The 20,594-nt window shown below is 37.1% G+C and overlaps 1 protein-coding gene across 1 annotated transcript; it reads left to right on the top strand.

The window, feature by feature from the left end:
- The first annotated feature begins 6,892 nt into the window (after nucleotides 1-6,892).
- On the top strand, nucleotides 6,893-17,965 carry LOC306877929 (extracellular matrix protein 1-like). The gene is made up of 11 exons (XM_079429978.1): nucleotides 6,893-7,275; nucleotides 7,578-7,622; nucleotides 8,482-8,517; nucleotides 8,734-8,790; nucleotides 8,893-8,958; nucleotides 9,200-9,468; nucleotides 10,907-11,112; nucleotides 14,020-14,281; nucleotides 16,433-16,650; nucleotides 17,207-17,294; nucleotides 17,470-17,965. Exons 1-11 carry the CDS (start codon nucleotides 7,206-7,208, stop codon nucleotides 17,641-17,643), a joined length of 1,491 nt encoding a protein of 496 aa, XP_079286104.1. The 5' UTR covers nucleotides 6,893-7,205; the 3' UTR covers nucleotides 17,644-17,965.
- Nucleotides 17,966-20,594: the final 2,629 nt, after the last annotated feature.

Here is a 20,594-nt window from a genome sequence, read left to right as displayed (position 1 = left end):
CACGACTGAGGTGCCCTTGAGCAAGGCACCGAACCCCCAATTGCTCCCCGGGCGCTGCAGCATGGCTGCCCACTGCTCCGGGTGTGTGTGTGTGTGTGTGTGTGTGTGTGTGTGTGTGTGTGTGTGTGTGTGTGTGTGTGTGTGTGTGTGTGTGTGTGTGTGTGTGTGTGTGTGTGTGTGTGTGTGTGTGTGTGTGTGTGTGTGTGTGTGTGTGTGTGTGTGTGTGTGCTCACTGCTGTGTGTGTGCACTTGGATGGGTTAAACGCAGAGCACCAATTTCGAGTATGGGTCACCATACTTGACAATACGTCACGACTTTACTTTGCTGCCTCGAACTCCTAAGAACTCTGGTTTCAATGACCTTACCAGAATGTAGTTGAGCTTTAGTCATAACCAAGCAAATATTTCTTGGCTACAATGCTTATTTCTTGCGAGAAACTGAGTCATAATTAATTGAATCACTCCATCAGTCACCATTTGTATTTTTACAACCAACTTCCCAGTGCACGCACAGGATTGTGGGATATCATGGGCAGTGAAGGATATCTATACTGCAATCATGCAGGCACCTCAAAAGTTACAGAAACATTGGATTCCTGTCTTGATGAGGAAAACACCAATGGGATTTTCCAATGAAACTTTCTGCAGTTTGAATCATTATTAAACAACATGGTGACAGACAATGTATATGAGTGGATCTCTAAACTATGGAAGACCATTTCCGCCACTGAATAAAAAAAATATTGTTTTCTTTGCAATTCTGACTTTTATTCTCAGAGTTCTGAGATATAAACTCGCAAATGCGAATTATAAAGTCAGAATTGTGAGATATAAACTCGCAATTGTGAGAAAAATATAAATGAGTTTATATCTCGCAATTCTGACTCAGAACTGTGAATTTATCACTCAGTTCTGACTTTATAACTCGCAATTGAGTGATTCTTCTATGAGATCAGGTTGCATTAGGTTTAAAAATAAAAATATTTTCAATTGTAAATGTTATGGGGATTAATAATAGAATGTATTTAATACAATTATCCCCTTCAGTTTAATTGTATCATTATTATGTGAAATCTATATTGTCTTCTCACAACATCTAAAACAATGTGTCAACAGAGAAGGGTTCAATCATTCATATGCTATAACATAGACAAAAAGGATTTTTTTCTAGTTTTATCAAAAGTAGCACTTAATATCTCATATCAAAGCAAGGTTTCATATCTAATTCAGAGATATGAAACTCCACCATCAGATTTTGTGTTCTATTGATATATCAAAATACTTAAATGTGACTTGAATAAAAGTTTTATAAACAATGTTTGTTGTGTTTGTTTTAATACAGTAATTGTTTGATTCAATGTATTTGAAGTCTACAAATTCAGGTTTTCGTCACCACCGTCAGATGTCACCTCTGTCAGTTGAATATTTTGATAATATTTCATTGATATTTTATCAGTGAAATATGGAATTGTTGGTCACATGTGAAAGTGTAATCTGTCCGCTAACATGAGAATGTGTTTTGAAATGTTAAAAACATCTTGATTGCTGTTAAAGATAAAGCTGAAATGATATTATACAGTCCAAGGTAAAAAGCACATTTTGTTAAAAAAAGAAGTTGGGAGGTTGTATCAAAGCATAGCTCAGCAGCTTAGTACAAATAAGATACATAAATGTAGTTTCATTTGTCTGAGTACAAGGTTTTTATTTTTTCAATTTTGCACCCTGTTTTGTCCCACTTCTCAAGAATGACTGAATTCAGAATGACTTGAATTGCGAGTTTGTCTCAATTCTGAGAAAAAAGGAAAACAAAAAGGACATTTCTACTTTTTTCTCGCAATTGTGACTGCGTGATACAAATTTGCAATTCTGCAGTTTATTATTTTACGTTTTTTTAATTGTATTTTTTATTCAGTGGCAGAAACGGGCCACTGAATAAAACGGTAAAAACGTTTTTTTTGTTTTAAGCTTCAAAATTCAGACAGTAGTTCTAAAGAAGAAAACGTTAGTTTTGTTGTAGGCCTGATTAAATCGATGTAGGTAGGCAATGTGCAAGTACATTCCTTCTTGCCAACTAATAAGCTTTTTCTGTTATTCAGTTCAAGTGCAAGTACAAGTCTGTAAATGTATTAGCCTACCGCTAGTCAACTAAAGAAGAAAGAGATGCTCATTTAACTTCTACAAGAATATGAATTAATGTTAACAGAGTTTATCAGGATTTTTGTACTTTGCTCTTTTGCTCTTAGGCCATAGCAAATATTATTACACATGTTGTTTTTAAAGACATTTGGCAGGTTCTGTAGCTAGGACACCATTGATTGTAGCAACTTTATTATATCAAGTTGATAATTCCAACACCTCATTTTAGAGATAGTAACGGAGGCTTGAGACAATGATAGAGAGAGAGAGAGAGATTGGTTAAGCATGTGTGAATTACTTGAATTTGTGTGTCCCTCAGCAGCATCTCTAGTGAAACCGCAAGTTTAACTGCTTCAAGAACAGCAACATTTTGCAGAGAAATTGAGAGTATGAGTATGTACGTAGGCCTAATTTCGGGGACAAAACATGCAAATACTTTGACATTTTAACCTGTTATTTAATGTATTTGCTTGGTCAGTGTCACTGTGGATTTTGGATCTTTTGTTGTAGGACTTTTTAAAGAAATAACAGAAATGGTTTGGCAAAGTAATATTTAACTGTAATGTGGTCAAGACCTGTCTGGAACTGTTTTATCTCTGCATTACTCTGAAAATAACTGCACATACTAAAACGTTCGTCAACGAATCAGATTCAAAGGAAGATATTCTGAGAATGTGGGAAACAGAGCAATTCTGGTTACACACTTTCTTCAAAATATCTTCCTTTGTGTTCGGCAGAACAAATAAATTCATACAGGTTTGGAACTACTTGAGGGTGAATAAACGATGACAGAGAAGACATTTTTGACTGAACTATCCCTTTAATTTCTTCCATAATCCTGAAGCTTGTCTAGGCACAAATGATCCTCATCAACTGTTAACATCACCTGGTTTTGACTTGAACCTTTTATGTATCCTTGAATTCATCACTTCGTCACAGACAGATTAAGGTCAGAATAACTGTGAATAATACTGTGCATTTCCATATAGTTTGAGTTTTTTGACTGACTCATTTTGCTGACACAGAGTTTCAATTCATACTTTGCTCTGAAAACAGTGGATTTAGTTCCCAGGATCTCAGCGCAGCCTATGTCACATGACTTTGTTATGTTGATACTGTGTGTACAAGGGAAACAAAGCAGTGTCTGACTCAACAACATAAGAATTACCAGCACTGTCTGGAAATCCAAGGCCATTAGCATCAGCAATGTTGTGTTAATGTAAGAGTGAATCTGGACCAGCTCTGTAGTTTCTGAGAATTTAGTGTTTCCATTGCTCATTTCCACATATGAGATATCCCTGCCAGCCGTACCTGGAGCCAAAATCAGTGAGCCATCGCACCGAAACCAAATTCAGAGGGTTTTTTTCAGTACCTTCCCTAGTAAAAAAGTAATATATTTAAAATATATTTATTTTATATATAGTTCAAATCTATTATCATACAGACATATCGCTTGAAACTTGCTGATATTAAAATGATAATTAAATGTTATTTGGAGTATGCACAATGCACATTTCTTAATATTAAGCCTAAAATATGTTTTAATGTCACTGTTGATGAGGATTGTATGATCTTAATATCGGCCTTTAAAAGCAAGATATTTAAAGTGTACCTATAGTATACTTGCAATAGTTACACTTTAGCACAATCAAATATACTTCAGTATATTTTTTGTTGGACCTTAGGACAAGCACAAAATTAGTTGTTCCAATTTAGCAGACATTAAATATACCAGTTTAGTATACCAAAAGTACAGTTGCAGAGTATTTTTCTTAAGTACATAAATATGTAAACGCATTTTTAGTATACTTTTAGTTACCTAGCATACCTATTTAAAAAGAATTACTCAAGAAAAATGTATAACTAACAAATTATTACTGCAGTGAGAGTTACAGAGTATTCAGTGAAGGAAAAAAAAATCAAGAATGTGGATATGACACAATTCAATAATCACTGACTGACTCAATTATAGTATTAATTTGACCATCTTTAACCCTGTAAAAACAGATATATCTCTTTTTTATGGAACAGTTCATTAATTCTTTAGGGGGAAAATATACAAGAAAAAAATACACAGTTGCATACATGTTTTTTGTTGAGAATAATTTTTGATATACAACAGGCTTTAGTGGCTCATATAGCTTGATGAGAATATGGAGCTCAAACTCGAGGAGGAAAAAACACCTCAATGCAGTTGCTGATGGACCAAAAAGGTGATATTCTGATAGATTGTATTGTAAATCAATGAGATGAGACATAAAATGAGTTGTTAGTTGTCAATCTGTAGCTCTCAAAAATATGTCTTATAAGACAGAATAATAAAAGTATATTTAAATGCTTAGTTCTATGATCAAAGCTGTAGTCTTTATTGTGGGGCAAAAATAAATTAATAAATAATAAAATAATGCAATGCAATTGTCACAGATCGACCAGGCTCTCAGACCAGCCAATCACAACGAGCACCTTCACCTGAGTTCTAATGAGCACACCTGCACGTAATCTGCACCTCATCAAGTCACACTATAAAACCACACACCTCACTACTCTCAGACGTCCGGTCTCGTTCATACGAAGTGGACTCCTGTATGCTATCTCAGCGACCTACCTGCCTGTGTACTTACCTCTTGTGTACCGATTCAGCCTCCTTCGATTTGCTCATCTGTAAATAAACCTTACCTTTATTATTAATCCTTTGTGTGAAGTCTGCTTCTGTAACAGCAATACAATTATGACTAAGTAATGTAAAAATAATGTTCCACAAAAGCCTGTGTATGCCAGCATATTTGAGACACACATAAACATGAATACTCAAGTAAACCTTGCTTCAGTCCAGTAGGTGTTCATTTTATTTTAACAAAAGTTTAACATTTACTTTAAAATATCTTTATTTAAAATAAAGATTTCACAGTAAAAAGCATACGTCCTATGACCTGAAGTTTCAAGTATTTGTAATTAAGATGTCTTTTACTAGCTAGAAAAGTATAAACGGAGACAACAGAAGGCATGCAGTAAATTGTGCACAAGGTTTACAAAACAAAGTTTTAATCATTTAGAGAGGCTTTGGAAATTTGCATGATCATATGATACAGTGTCTCATAGGGTTAGAATTAGTTTTTTAAAGGTTTGGATGACCTTGTCCTAATAAAGGATTTTTATCTCTAATCATTCAGTTTATAATGTTGGCAAATCTCCTCAAAGAGTATTTTGAAATATTAGCAAATCTCAAAGCCTCATTGCTCTGTCATTGTTTTACATACTGAATGTGCAAGTAAATGAGTTCATATGAATAAGCAATGCTAAGTGTAAATGTCATGTGTTTGTGTGAGTAATACCGCAACAGTGATAAAATATCTACATGAATCTATAAATATAGTTTAAATTGAATAGCAGTGCAAACAACACACATACAGCAATGTCCATATTATACAAATACATGCTATATTGGATGTTGCCATTAAACATGCCCATTTGAATAATGTGAACATGAATATCAGATGATGTCAAGCGTGTTAGTCATATGATACAATATACATATCCACTTTGAGTCCACTGTAAGGCTTAGAAGTGCAGTGTTAGGCAAAATCTTTGGCAGAAGAACAAATGGTAATTTTGAATTTCTACTTGACATTGATTTAAATTTTAAAGCGAATTATTACACAATGTTTAGACTTCTGAGACAGGAATTCCAGGAACCATCATATCATCAAACCACCCAGAATGCATTCAAGATATGACAACCCAACCCTGCTGGTGTCGTATGTGAAACTGGTTGTGTCTCTAAACTAGTAGTCAACAAGTGTTTGTTTTTCACCAACTGACGCTGATACAATAACTAGAGTGTGGCGTGGCTGATGACCAATAGGAAGAGAAGGGCTAGTTGTTATTTGAAACATTCACAAGGGCATCCAGTGGTTATGAGTCAGTGATGTTTTTTTGAATGTCAGCTTTAAACATCTTTAAAAAAAAAAAAAAAAAAAACTAAATTTCAACTTTCTAGTTCTACAGTATTTGAAATAATAGTTGTGATACAGCTGTTGGATAAAAAAAAAAATATATATATATCTAATTAAGTTGCCTATACAACGAAGGTAGATTTTAATTAAAGGATATGAAACTGTTTCATAATTTTTTCATAAAGTTTGACATTTTGCATAATTGTCAGCTTATGGGTGCCACATATATTGTAAATGAAAGAAATTTAAACTTGTTTCACTTAATAATAACAGTGTTTTAATATTTGTAGGGTTATAGTGATCGTTTACACGCTTACTGTTTTATTAAATTGTTCTTGTGTTTCAGAATTGTTTCACTGCAAAATTTTGTTAAATACTATAGCCTGTTTAGTGGAAATATTTCACTAATGGGGCATGTTTTCACGGGGCATAAATGTGTGTTCAATAAACTGCTTTTTTAAATATTAGAGTTTTGTTGTTTTTAGAAAAGGCTCTTGAGGGATGTTCAAGGGCCCTTTCTCTGAGTATATTTAGCCTGCTGGAATGAAAGGCTACATTTAATTAATGAAATAAGAAATGATTAAATGTAGGCTAATTAAAGGGAATTGCACATGCATGAACAAAAATATGGTTAGTTATGTGTATGCTTGTTCAATTCACGACCAAGCAGGTATAGGCTATTAACAAATCATAAGCGTCACGCGCGATTGGCAAATTCTTTTTTAGATAAGCAACTCCTGTAGATCAAAACTGGGAAAGGAAGTGACATGGAAATTAGTGTATTTTTTGACAGTAAATACTGCCCTCCTTTACGTCCTCACCCATCTGACTTATTGTTATTTTCGGGGGTTAGGCTGGTACAGGATAGGACGGGGCACGTAGCTACTGGTAACAGTTAAAAAAAACAAAAAACAGAAGCGAACTTCTGTGAAGGAGTTAAAGTGTGTCAGCAAGTCTGCGAAAGACCTCCTCCTCCACATGATCTCCTTCTGAACTTGATGCGTCCTGGAGGGTTTAAAAGCTAAAGAGCGGAAAGCTGAACACACGGTCAGCGTCTTCGCGTCTGATACACTTAACTTCACCCGAGAAGTGTTTACTGAGGGCATATCACCGACCATGAGCTCCTCGCGCGGCGTCGGACTTTATTTGACGCTTGTACTCGCTCTTCTATGCGATGCATCGGAAGGTAACGTTAAATGCAACTTTATTTAGAAATGGAGTAGGCCTGCTTTTGCATGTATCTTATGTTCAGGATTTATGAGAAGGAATATAAATTTCTGGGGCGTTTACGACAGTATAGGAATGATTTGTTGTTTATTTATGCCATGTTTCGTAAGGCAGTGTTTGTTTGTGATTCGATTTATTAATTAATTTTTTTCCATGGATACCAGAGTTACATAAAACATGCTTGCAGATGTTCTGGATGTTATCCAAGTAGTTTTTTTTCCCCCTCTAATGATTAATGCCAAATGTGTCCTACTTTTCCAGGCTCTCCTGTCCAAAGAGAACTTATTGACATGGTGCTTTATCAAGGTCTGCTTGAATTATTCAACTTTATACCATAATCATGCCGCCATATCTTTTATATATTGTTTCTAATTAAATATCACACCAGCATATTATTGTAAATGTCAGCACATCAGCGAGTCATCCCTGCTGAAAAAACAATAAACTATAGAAACCATCAAAGGAATTGTATTGTTTTAATGGAAACTGTAATGTCCTTGTGGGTCTCTACTGGTAGTTTGTTGCCTTTTATTGGTGGCTTGTTAAAACCACTAAATCCTAATGGAATATGTCCCAAAACACACCACAGGAAAACATTTTTTTTAATGGTTAATAGTTGATGTTTTGTAATGGTATTTGTAGTGGAAAGAAACCAATCACAGAGTTCTTTCAGTTGGGATCCACAAGTGTTTAGCATGACTGTGAGTTTCACGGTTAAAAACAATATTAGTAAGTGGGAAGTTACTATAAGTAATTAAAGGCAGTTATTATACAACATACCATTCAGACAAAAATGGACAATTACATTGTTAAAAACAACAACAACTTTGCATGTCACTAACGCAACATGCAGATTGAAAGCTGGCTCACTGATGTTGTTCTGCGTGTTTTTGCTGGCATGTGATCTGAAATTTCACACAAAAAATTCCCCACAAAGATTTAGCAAAAATTTCAATTTGGTCAAGTGAGTGGATGATGACTTCTAGAAGCGTTAGCTGTGCTTCATACATCGCTAGACTTCTGTCAGTAGTAGACTGGACCTTTTTTCCCCAACTGAATTTTGCCCGTTTGATTGCAAGTTTTGCTCGTAATGACATCAATGATGACTACTGCAAAGCCGTGCTTGTGTCCGGAGCCTGACCTGATTGTTTTCTTTCGTTCGCAGATGGCCATGAGCGAGTTGTGTCACTCACCCGTGAGGGTAAGGCCATGATCAGTGATTGACTTGTCCTGTTGATTGATCAATTAGTTTATATTTATAATGTATAAGCATTTTGATCTGTTAAAATTAATGTTGACTTAAGAGGCAAAACTTATTTTGATCTGTAGCTGTTCATTTTTCCACTAAAATTTACCAATTAAAAAACTAATTTTAATATGTAAAGCAAGAGTTTACACTTTCTTTGTCTCTTTTCAGAGCGGGACTTTATGATGCTGCAGAGACCGATCATCCCTGACCTTTCCAAAGTGATGGGTGAGTGATCGCTTGCTGTTTCCATTGCGTGTTTCTCAATGAAAAGTCAATGAATTTGTTGGATGGTGTTTTACTTTCCTGGGTTTCTTTGTGTGTATTTAGCTGCAGCCTCTTCAGACATGACCCAGAGAGAAGCCACAAACTTTCATCCTGAGACTGTCCCAATAGGTACAGTTGCATGCTATAATGTGTTTTGGTTTGGGAGCTGAGATTCAGTTTGTCAATGTGTCTCGACGTCTGAGCAAGAACTTAGAGTGGTCTTTAGATAACCGTTTATATAAAATGCTCTTCCGTAGTGTTTAAGAAGCCCTGGATTCAATCAATATAACACTGTTTTAATAGCATCATTTTATAGATTTTTAACTTGTGAATTTTTGGTGTAATTTTTGGCTCTCATCTGCCTCATCAGGTCGCCCAGTGTTTGGCCCTCGCTCCATGGGACCCAGTGGGGTTCCAGAGGTTGATTTCCCCCCAGCCTTTCCAAGTACAGGCAACCTGCAAGATATCTGTCGGTTCAGTAAAGCACTGGTCCAGTACCCTAAGGACAAGTTTCCTCAGACTGGCTTTGGCTATATGCATCGTCAGGCTGATGCTATCAATGAACTCCAGTCCTGGTACGGTGTCTGCTGTGGCATTAATGGAACAACGGAAGAGCAAATCTGTTGTGCTGAACAAGCGGTGAGAGTCTTAACATTATTATACCTTTTAATAATAGGTGTAGCTTTCACAAGACTATATTCACAGGCCTTCTGTCCAAGCTCATATGTACTTCTGTTGTAATACAAGTTGAAAACTACTACTTTAAAGTTTTAGTGTATGAATTTCATGCCACCAAACTAAATGAAAGCAGCAACAAATGAAATCGAGTGCTGCAGTGACACATTTTTGTAGGCCAACCTGAAAGTTAACATCACCCTTGTTCTCTCAACAAAACCCCATGTTTTTTTCCCATTTGCTTTTGGATTATTGCGGAAAATAAGTTCTGTCACTAACAAAAGTATATAATTCTTCCATGTTTTGTGCAAAATGATGATCTTCACAAATGAACACGCCTTTTATGAATCATCATGAGAAGTAGACATCTAAACATAGGCTAGGTATACAAACTACAACAGTCGCATGACTTTAAGCTTCTCTCTTTCAGTCTTTATTTAAAAAATACAGAGTTAGAATAGTTTGCAAGAGTGTGATTTATAAACATAATGTTATAAAAGCAGACAAGTGAAGATGGGTTTAACATTTTGTATAATGATTTTTAATGTTCACAACCTCTGTAGTCCCATTTGGCAATTTGTTAGCAACCACCTATTTTAATATATATATAAAAAGGGGTATTACTGATGGATTTTATGTTGTAGAATAAAGCATGAAAATGTGTTCAGCTTGCATTAACCAAAAACTTGTGTTATTTCAACCCATTGACTTTAGGACTATGGAATTGCAAGCTAAAAATGCTAACTTTTTGTAGTGCTAACATGTCATCCCTGAAGCACTCTATTGCCTGTTTCCAAACAGGTTTCCCAAACACGCCTGTCATTTGTCAATCCAGCACCAAACCTCTGCCATTGTTTGAGGCAGAGTTGCAGAACAAACGGCAGTGTTTTTTTGCCTTGGAGTCCCAGTGTGTGTGTGTTTACACTCCCATCTGGTTTAAATAATCCAGTTCTTAACTGATTTCAGATTCCTCATGTTTCTTAAACAGAGACCACAGATGTAGGAGGATTAGCTTTTCACCAGAAAGTACATTTCTTACTAAATCATATTTTAAAGACTGCCTTTACATTGACTTTTATTTATTTTTATGTTGCTCAGTTCTATTGTTTACTTTGTCTTTATATGGACATTGTCTGCACTCTCATGTACAATCAACGTCTTTTAAATATTTAAATGAAAACAAAGATTTTGTCTAGTCTTTGGTGAGAAAGTATCCAAAACATTGGCAGTCCGAAATGGAGCAATGTCAAAGTAAACAGCTTTGACTGTTTGTGCGTTTATAATTCTCTCATAACTGTTGCGGTCTCTCTCTTTCTCCGTTTCATTGTAGATGTACCTCATTGTTATTATAGTGTTTTTCCTTTTGTATATTTATTTCTGATTTGTCTTTCCAATCATTCAGTGGAAGAAGAGACTGTCTGCCTACTGTGAGGAGGAATTCTCTATCAAGACCAGTCACTACTTCTGCTGCAAGAAGAGCGGGAAGGCCAGATGGAGCTGTTTTGATAAGGAGGCTTCAGATTCTTCATATCACGTCTCCGAGGTCTCCAATGGCAACACTCCACAAAAGAGTCGAGGCTTCAAATATAACTCCAGTGCTTGCAAAGGGTAGGTTTCTACTGGAGTATATACAGTGTGTTTTTAGTTAGAGTTTGTAATGGGGATTTTTAGTTTTTTTTTGTGCAAAAAACAAATGTACAAAATCAATGTTTGTAATGTTACTTGAGTGAATCAAAATGAATTGGATCATTCAATTGTTATTTTTAGAAATGACTATATTCTGTTTTTCTTTACTGTGCTTTATGACATATCAGTATTACAAAAAGATGTTGAGAACATTTCTAGCTTTTATTTTATGGTATACATTTCTGTAAGCCACGATCTCACATTTGTTTCATAATGGCTCCCTCTTCATGTAGTTTACGGATCTAAAAGCCTCAAATGAAAATGTTTTAATGATGCTATATGCCTTTTTTTTTTTTTTTTTTTTTTTTTCTTTTTTTTTCAAAAACTTTTCTGTCATGGAAATAATTTAATGTTGATTTGGTGTACCATTTTACTCTGTATTTTTAAATTGTAAAATGCACATACAGTATTTTGGTAATGTTCAAGCTTTTTCATAGATATCCTCTGGGAAAGTACAGTACGGTATGGTAATGGTCACGCGCACAACCTATAGAATATGTAGGCACACGCTTTTATTAAAGAGTATAAAAGATGACTGAAGAAAAGGGAGGTGTTCTTCTCTTCATTGAGCTTTACTACCCTGTATAATTGATCTCTAGTAAATATACTCTTAATTTTGAACAAGTGGCTCCTGACTAGTAATTCTTCGAATCCTGTTGGACTCCACATTGGTTATGCCACATGATAGATGCAGGGGCGTGTCTACGTGGTGGCCAGGGGTGGCACCGGCCCCCCCTGAAATTTGGCTGGCCACCCCAGGTGCCCCCCCTTCCAGATGTCTTGCGATAGGCTTGTTTTTAGTTTCTAACTGCATCTGGCGTATCTTGGCATGTGTAGGCAGCTGCCTAGGGCCGCTTTCTTCTCTTCTTTATTAATTTTAGGGTGATCTAAATGACAAATGTCGAGAGCGCATAATGTTACGCGATCATGTAATGCGCGAGCACGCATCTCTCCACTCGCAAGCGGATTTCCTTCACTCGCACAAAACTGGACGTGTGCTTTTAAATCTACATTGTTCTTTTATGAATTGGCTCGGGTCTCACTCAGATATTGTGTGTATGTTCAAACGTTATCCTCGCATCACTGAAGACCAGAAAAGCTTTTTTTTTCTAATTCAAGTGAAGAGTAGGCTTTTCTCACTAAATGGAAGCAAGCTGAATATAGTTAGCCTTCTCTAGTTATTAATTTTATTAATACTTATTTTAGTTAAGTGCTTAAATTGTAAATATGCATTTATTAAATTATTTTATTTAGTACATTTGTATTTTGTTTTTGTATATAGTTATAGAAGCATATCAACCAGGTTCCAGAAGTAATCACTAAGGCTGCTTCTGAAATAAGTGGGGGTGCTCTCTTAATGCACATTTTCACATATTTTGTCCCTTCTGTTGCTATCAATATGCTGCTACTTCGAGAGCGAATCCCGCATAAATATGCAGATGTCATTCCTAAAACTTTGCAACGTATGTGTGGGCCAAAAACAAAGTTCTACATTTCAAATGGATTGCTTAGAAAGCTCGCAAAGAGTGCTCATAACCAATAAAGCTGTCACTCTTTGTTCATCGCGATCTCACAAAGTTCTGTGAGGACCAATGAATCTCACACTGTGCAATTAATAGCCTATAATATAGGCCTATTAACATCGTGTATCCAACCCCTCCCCCCGGCCTGCCCCAGACTGGCCCCCCCATTTAAAATGCTCTAGACACGCCCCTGGATAGATGTTCACATCAAATAATGAAAAATAAATAGTTTTTTTAATAATGAAAAAGTAGTATTTTTTTTCTTCTGCTCTCATTCTATAATGATATCTATGACACAAAATAAAAGGTGGCACACTGTCAGTTTTTGATTTGGTGATAAAATGATGAAAAGAAGTAAACTGAAGACCCTAACGTGGCTTCTACTGTAAAGAGAAAGGCACATGAGCAATGATTTCATCTCCTAGCTTATGTTTTGTACAACATCAACACAATCAAGAATTAATTGATGTAGTTAGATTCAGTTGTATTAAATATTTTTGACTTCAGTAAAAAGTTAGATGTTTAGATATTAACCCACAAAGTACATTTTTAGATTACATGACAATATTTTACATTAAAAATGAAATTCTCTTAATGCAATAAAAATCGGCCGATGCATACAGTCCAACGGTTAGACCACATGATACAGTATATGGTTTTAGTATACAGTTTAAAGACCCATAATCGGTGACCTAAACAGAAAAAAACCTTTTACCCCCTAAAGTTCACTTTCACATTTATTAACACATTAGAATATACAAGATTATATAGTCAGTCCACCTGAAATTCAATGTTTAACAAAATTAAAATGTTATTTCCGTATTTCATTAATAAGAGTCTTATAAACTTTCTACGTTTCCAACAGTCCCTAATATGTTGCTGTATGATGTTACTTCAGGTCCAGACTAGATTAATTTATATAATTTGCAAATATACCCAAGAAAAACTTTTTTTTAAATTATTGTACCAACTGATTTTTTTTTGAAACACCTTAATCCTTAAATAAATTAGCAAAACTATAATATTTGTACAAAGGGAAGTTTGTAAGTAGGATTTTTTCAATGTAGACAAAAATGTAGCTGGAGAGAAAAAGTATGTCATCTTCCCAACCCATAAAAAGAAGAAATTCGTCATCCTCAACACTGGTTCATCTTCTAGTTTTAGGTGGTGATGTAACAAACTCATTCGTCCCACCATGAAAATAAGCACATTTAGGGTTGCAAATAAGACAGAGGAAAAGAAAAATGAATAGACAATGTATAAATACTTAAAACATGCTCAACTTGCTCTCTCTTTAATCATCCAGCTCATTGGTGGCTTCTCCAAAAGCACTTATGAAGCAGACGGAAGTTCCAAACATCAGCTTTCCACCTGGCCGTCCCGATTCCTCCAACATAGCACATATCTGCACTCATGGCAAGATCCGACCACGATACATGGCCAAGTGTCTTCCTCGCACTGGCCACAGCTGGCTGGTCCGTCAATCGAAGGCCATCAATGTCCTGGAGAGAGAATACAAGCAGTGCTGTAAGGAGAAAAAGAGCGAACAACGCTGTGCTGATAAGAAGGTAAAGAGAAAAAAATCACATATTTCAATAGATGGTAAATAAAATAAGTTTGCGTAATCAAAAAACAAACGCATCAGAACTAAGTAGTAAATATAACCATTCCTTTAAGCTGAAAAGAAAAACTGGCATCACCTTTTCTTATTAAACTGTTGATTTTTCATCAACGCATACAAGGCTGCTGGCCCCGACGGCATTCCTGGACGTGTGCTCAGGACATGTGCAGAGCAGCTCGCAGGGGTCTTCACAGACATTTTCAACCTGTCACTCACCCAAGCAATGGTGCCAACATGCTTTAAGTCGACATCCATTGTGCCAGTGCCGAAACACTCCTCCCCAACGTGCCTGAATGACTACCGCCCCGTAGCACTCACACCCATTGTTATGAAGTGCTTTGAGCGACTGGTCCTGGCACACCTCAAGAACTGCCTCCCACCCACACTGGACCCACACCAATTTGCCTATAGAAGCAATAGAAGCACTGAGGATGCAGTAGGCACAGTACTGCACTCGGTACTCACACACCTGGAAAACAACAACACATATGCACGGATATTATTTGTTGATTTCAGCTCAGCATTCAACACCGTCATTCCCTCCAAGCTGACCACTAAACTTGGAGACTTGGGTGTTAACACCTCCCTTTGCAGCTGGATTATGGACTTTCTGACCAACAGACCTCAGCATGTTAGGTCAGGCCTCACCTGCTCCACCACCATCACACTCAACACCGGCGTACCACAGGGCTGTGTGCTGAGCCCATTTCTCTACTCCCTCTACACCCATGACTGCAGGCCTGTGCATGGATCCAACTCCATCATCAAGTTTGCTGACGACACCACAGTGATTGGCCTCATCAGAGACAACGATGAGACTGCCTACAGGGAGGAGGTACAGCACCTGGCTGCATGGTGTGCTGACAATAGCCTGCTCCTCAACACCAGCAAGACAAAGGAACTCATTGTGGACTTCAGGAAGAAGAAAAGTGGAACGCATGACCCCATCCACATTAACGGGATGGTTGTTGAACGTGTCTCCAGCTTCAAGTTCCTGGGAACCCACATCTCGGAGGACCTGACCTGGACCACCAACACATCCAGCCTAGTCAAGAAGGCTCACCAACGCCTCTTCTTCCTTAGGACACTGAAGAAGAACCACCTGTCTCCAATCATCCAGCGGAACTTCTACCGGTGTGCAATTGAAAGCATCCTGACCAACTGCATCACAGTCTGGTATGGGAACTGCTCAGCTGCTGACCGCAAGGCACTACAGAGGGTGGTGAAAACCGCCCAACGCATCACAGGGACACCACTCCCTGCCATTGAGGACGTCCAGAGAAAACGCTGTTTACGTCGAGCTCGCGGCATTCTTAAGGACTCCTCTCACCCTGACCATAGACTGTTTAACTTGCTGCCCTCTGGGAGGCGCTTCAGGAGCCTCCGATCAAGGACAAGCAGACTCAGGAACAGCTTTTTCCCTACAGCTGTTTCCCTACTAAACTCTGCCCAATGATACCCCCCTCACACACCACTACAAACTCTTCACCCCTCCCCATCATTAAATCGATTAAAAAAACGAAACAAAAAAACAACCAATCTACACTGATTACTATGTACTGTAAATTTTATTTCTATGCACTTTCAATGTTCATTGCACTAGTGTTTATATATCTTAATTTATAGCTTATTCATATCCATTTGTAATTATTTTCGCTCATAGTGTACATACATTTACTGCACAACCCACCTGTATAGTATGTTCATATCACCCATCTGTATATCATACTGATAGTATTTAAAAACTTGTAAATTATGTCCATAGTACTACTGTACATACATTTACTGCACAACCCATCTGTATAGTATGTGCATATCACCCATCTGTATATCATACTGATAGTATTTAAAAACTTGTAAATTATGTCCATAGTACTACTGCCTTATCTGTATATTTCTGTACATATGTAACATATTGTAGGCACTGTATATCCTGTACCTCTGCTTATTGCACTTCTGGTTAGATGCTAACTGCATTTCGTTGCCTTGTACCTTACATGTGCAATGACAATAAAGTTGAATCTAATCTAATCTAATCTAATCTAATCTAATTTTTGCTGCTCATAAGTAGTCATTTTCATGAGTTTATCTATTTCAGTGGAAGAAGATGGTTGATAAGTTTTGTAAAGATGAGAAGAAAGCCAAAGGACAGCAGTTTGAGTGTTGTGGAAAGAAGAAGGGAGAAGAGCAGTACTCCTGTTTTGCAGCTTCTGCTCCAGATCCAGAATATAGATCCACTGATGGAGAACTCAGCCCTCCTGCTGCTCCTCCAACCCTCGAGACATTATGCCATACACATACAGCTATCCAGAGCATGTAAGACCCTTTTCATTCAAAATTTCATGTTTAAATCACAAGTAAGAATGTTTTGTTTGCCAACGCATTTATTTGATACAGTAAAACAACTTGAAATGTTTTCGGTTTTAATATAATATATATGTACACGAGCCATTGGAGAAACTCATGTGTTTTATACTGCGAGAATATTCTCATGCAAACACATGCCATTGTTCTCTTAAAATATTTCCACGAGATAATTTGCTGCTGTTTTGTGCTTTTATTATCTATGTTTAGGTTCATCAATTTCCTTTCAGACAACACTGACCATGAAAGTTAGTCAAAACAAGGATAGTTAAAAAATTATCTCGGCGTGGTTAGCTTTGTGCACCGCAAAACATTGTCAAGGACAATGAAAATCCAAATATAGGCTATATTTAACTAGGTCACATTGTGCAAAGTTTAATTAATTGAATTCAGAGACAGCTTATTTTTGGTTTTACCAACATGCACCAAACTGTAGGTACTGGAAAATGTAAGTATTGATCAAATATTTGAAGAATTAGTGACTGAAATCGTATTTTTCCGGCTACAGGAAGGGTTTCCCCTTTTCTGTGGATCGAATGGTTGGACGGTGCTGCTCTCTAGTGTTACAGGAGAGAACTGCATGTATAGAGGCTGAGGTAAGGCCAAGATTGATGGATTGATGCATGATTAAATATGCTTAATAAATCGAAATGTAATTGTAAACCGTGTCTTTTTAAGAGAGCGAATGGCTAAAAGATTAAACACAGCAAAAATGCATTATTCCTGGCTCACTGTCTTTACGTTAATATTATCTGTTTTATTTTCCTCTAGCTTGACAGTCACCTGAATGATATGTGTAAAGCGAAGGAGCTGGTGAAGCCTCATTGTTGTGCACCCAAAATCAAAAACCGTGCCAAATGTGCCACAAAGCTGCTCCTGCGCTATATCGGCAAGGCGGATAAAGACAGCAGGAGGAAGAACTGCCCTCAGCTTCTGTTGGTCTGAGTCAAGCAGAATCCCTGATGCTATGAATGTGGATCATTTATACAGAACGCACACATTTCAATATATGTACACTTGAGCTGAAGCAAACCGATACCACTTTTTTGTTTATGTCTTTTGAAAATGCTTATTATATTTCTTTTTTTGCAGTTTTATTGCTAAATGTCTTCCAGATTACCAATTTTTCAGCATTTTTTGTTTTATAAAAAAAGAACTGCTTGGACGGTTCAAAATGTTTTGTTTACACCGTTTCCCCTCTATTCCCAAAAATATAACAAATTATATATGTATATAATATATAAATAAAAAGTCTTCTGTGATTGTATGTTGTTCTCACACAATATCATTTACATTTTAAAACTCTCTCTCTCTATATATGTTGTTTATATACCAAATATATTATATTTATTTATAATATAAATATAGACATGTAAATATTTTCAAAATATATACTGTATGTGTGTGTTTATATACAGAACATAATTGTTATAATCGTAGAAATAATGATAAGATAAGACCCTTCTTCCTCGGCTGGGGTCGTTTAGTGTCCTTTGAAGCTGAATTTAAACTGCATTTTGAAAGTTCAAACTCGGGGCACCATAGAAGTCCATTATATGGAGAGAAATCCCGAAATGTTTTCCTCAAAAAACATAATTTCTTTACGACTGAAGAAAGACATGAACATCTTGAATGACAAGGGGGTGAGTACATTATCTGTACATTTTTGTTCTAGAAGTGAACTACTCCTTTAAGACCACATAAATGGCAAAACTATTTTAACTGTGTGCCATGCATAATTAATGAGTTATGATGATGAATTACCTCGTGACACAGAAAGTGTATTCCAACATGACATGTTTGTGTTTCATTGATGTCAATTTTATTTTATTCTAACATTATTTTAATCAGTTCGATGATAGATCAGTATTAAAATTATGTTAACTGTCAGAAATTATTTTGCTTAATATATGGGTGTAGGAGCGCACGATGGTCAAAAAAAAAAAAAAAAAACCTTTCCCAGTCAAGATTCAAGATTTTTATTCGTCACATACACAATTATACAGAGTATAACCAGCAGTGAAATGTAGGTCAGGTCCACTTCAAGGACAGTGCAATTATATAGAATACAAATATTAAGAAAAAGAAAAGTTATTATTATAAAATAAAAAATATAAATATAAATGTGCAGGTCAGTATGTTGTTGACTTAGTAATAAGAGGAATGTGCAAAAAGGTTGTACGGGGTATTTAAATAGCAGCAATATGAGGTAGAGAAAAATTATGAATAGCTTATTGATATAGTGATATTTACATGGAGTCATGTGATGTTATGACACAGAGTTAGAGTTTAGGAGCCTGATGGCCTGGGGGAAGAAGCTCCTCCTAAGTCTCTCAGTTTTTGCCATCAGGCTACGGAAGCGCTTTCCAGATGGAAGCAAAGTGAATAGTCGGTTACCAGGGTGATTTGAGTCCTGATTTTGACAGCTCTATTTTTGCAGCGTTTGAGGTAGATGTCCTGCAGAGAGGGGAGAGCAGACCCTGAGATGTGCTCAGCTAAGCGCACAACTCTCTGTAGTGCTTTGCAGTCCTGATTGGAGCTGTTTCCATACCACACTGAGATGCACTGAGTCAATACACTTTCTGTGGTCCCTGAATAGAAAGTTTTCAGGATTGCTGGTGAGACCCTGAATTTCCTCAGCTGTCACAGATGGTACAGTCTTTGCCTGGCTTTCTTAACCTGTGTTTGGATGTGTGTAGTCCAAGTCAGGTTCTCTGAGATGTTTACACCGAGGTACTTGAAGTTGCTCACCCTCTCCACAGGGGTTCCACTGATCATAAGAGGAGTGTAGGGCTGCTGCTGTCTCTTCCTAAAGTCCACGATCAGCTCTTTAGTTTTGCTCACGTTCAGAGAGAGACAGTTGTCCTGGCACCATGATGTGAGTCTCTCTACCTCATCCAAGTATGCGGTCTCATCGTTGTTGGAAATGAGGCCCAGAACCACAGTATCATCAGCGAATTTGATAATAGACGTGGATCTGTGAGAGGACACGCAGTCATGCGTGTAGAGAGAGTAGAGCAGGGGACTCAGGACACAGCCCTGTGGGGCTCCTACGTTCAGGGTGATGGAGTTTGAGGTGAACTGGCCAACTTTCACCACTTGAGGTCTGCCGGTAAGGAAGTCTTGAATCCAGTCACTGAGTGAGGAGTTTAGGCCGAGGTCTGTGAGTTTAGATGCCAGCTTGATGGGGACTATAGTTTTGAAAGCTGAGCTATAGTCAATGAATAGCAGCCTTACATAATTCCCATTGTTGCTGTCTATGTGTGTGAGGGAAGAGTGGGGGACGTGAGAGATGGCCAGCTTGACCAGTCAACAATCATAAGGTGCCTTTTTTTTCAGCAGGGAGTTGTCTCTTTTTAATTTTATATAACATGCATTATAACATGTACTTTTTAATTTATTATTTCACAATTATTTTGTTCCCAGTGTGCAATGACTTCAAATGTCATGCATGCTCAAGCTATCCAAGATGTTATCTGTTCTGTGAACAGTTTTGTTATTTTTAGCACTGTACATAAAGGCTTTCACAAACTAATGAGACGTTCACTAGGCAAGGCTGTTGTCAGTATCTATATGGATATTATATAATTTGGATTATACATTATCATTTGGATAAATTAGATGTTCGTATAAAATATAAATATCTAATAATAGATTGTGTAGATAGTTGTTTTTGTAGTGTTAGTTATAGTGTCAGTGACAGTAAAGGGTCACCTGTCTGGCTGTCCGTCCGTCTGTCTGTCCGTCTATCTATCTATCCGTCTGTCTATCTATCCGTCTATCTATCTGTCGGTCTGTCTGTCTGTCTGTCTGTCTGTCCGTCCGTCCGTCCGTCCGTCCGTCCGCGTGTGTGTGTCTGTCTGTCTGTCTGTCCGTCCGTCCGTCCGTCCGCCTGC

This window comes from Barbus barbus (assembly GCF_936440315.1).
Source record: "Barbus barbus genome assembly, chromosome: 12".
Classification (NCBI taxonomy): Eukaryota; Metazoa; Chordata; class Actinopteri; order Cypriniformes; family Cyprinidae; genus Barbus; species Barbus barbus.
This window is presented reverse-complemented; position numbering and strand designations above follow the sequence as displayed.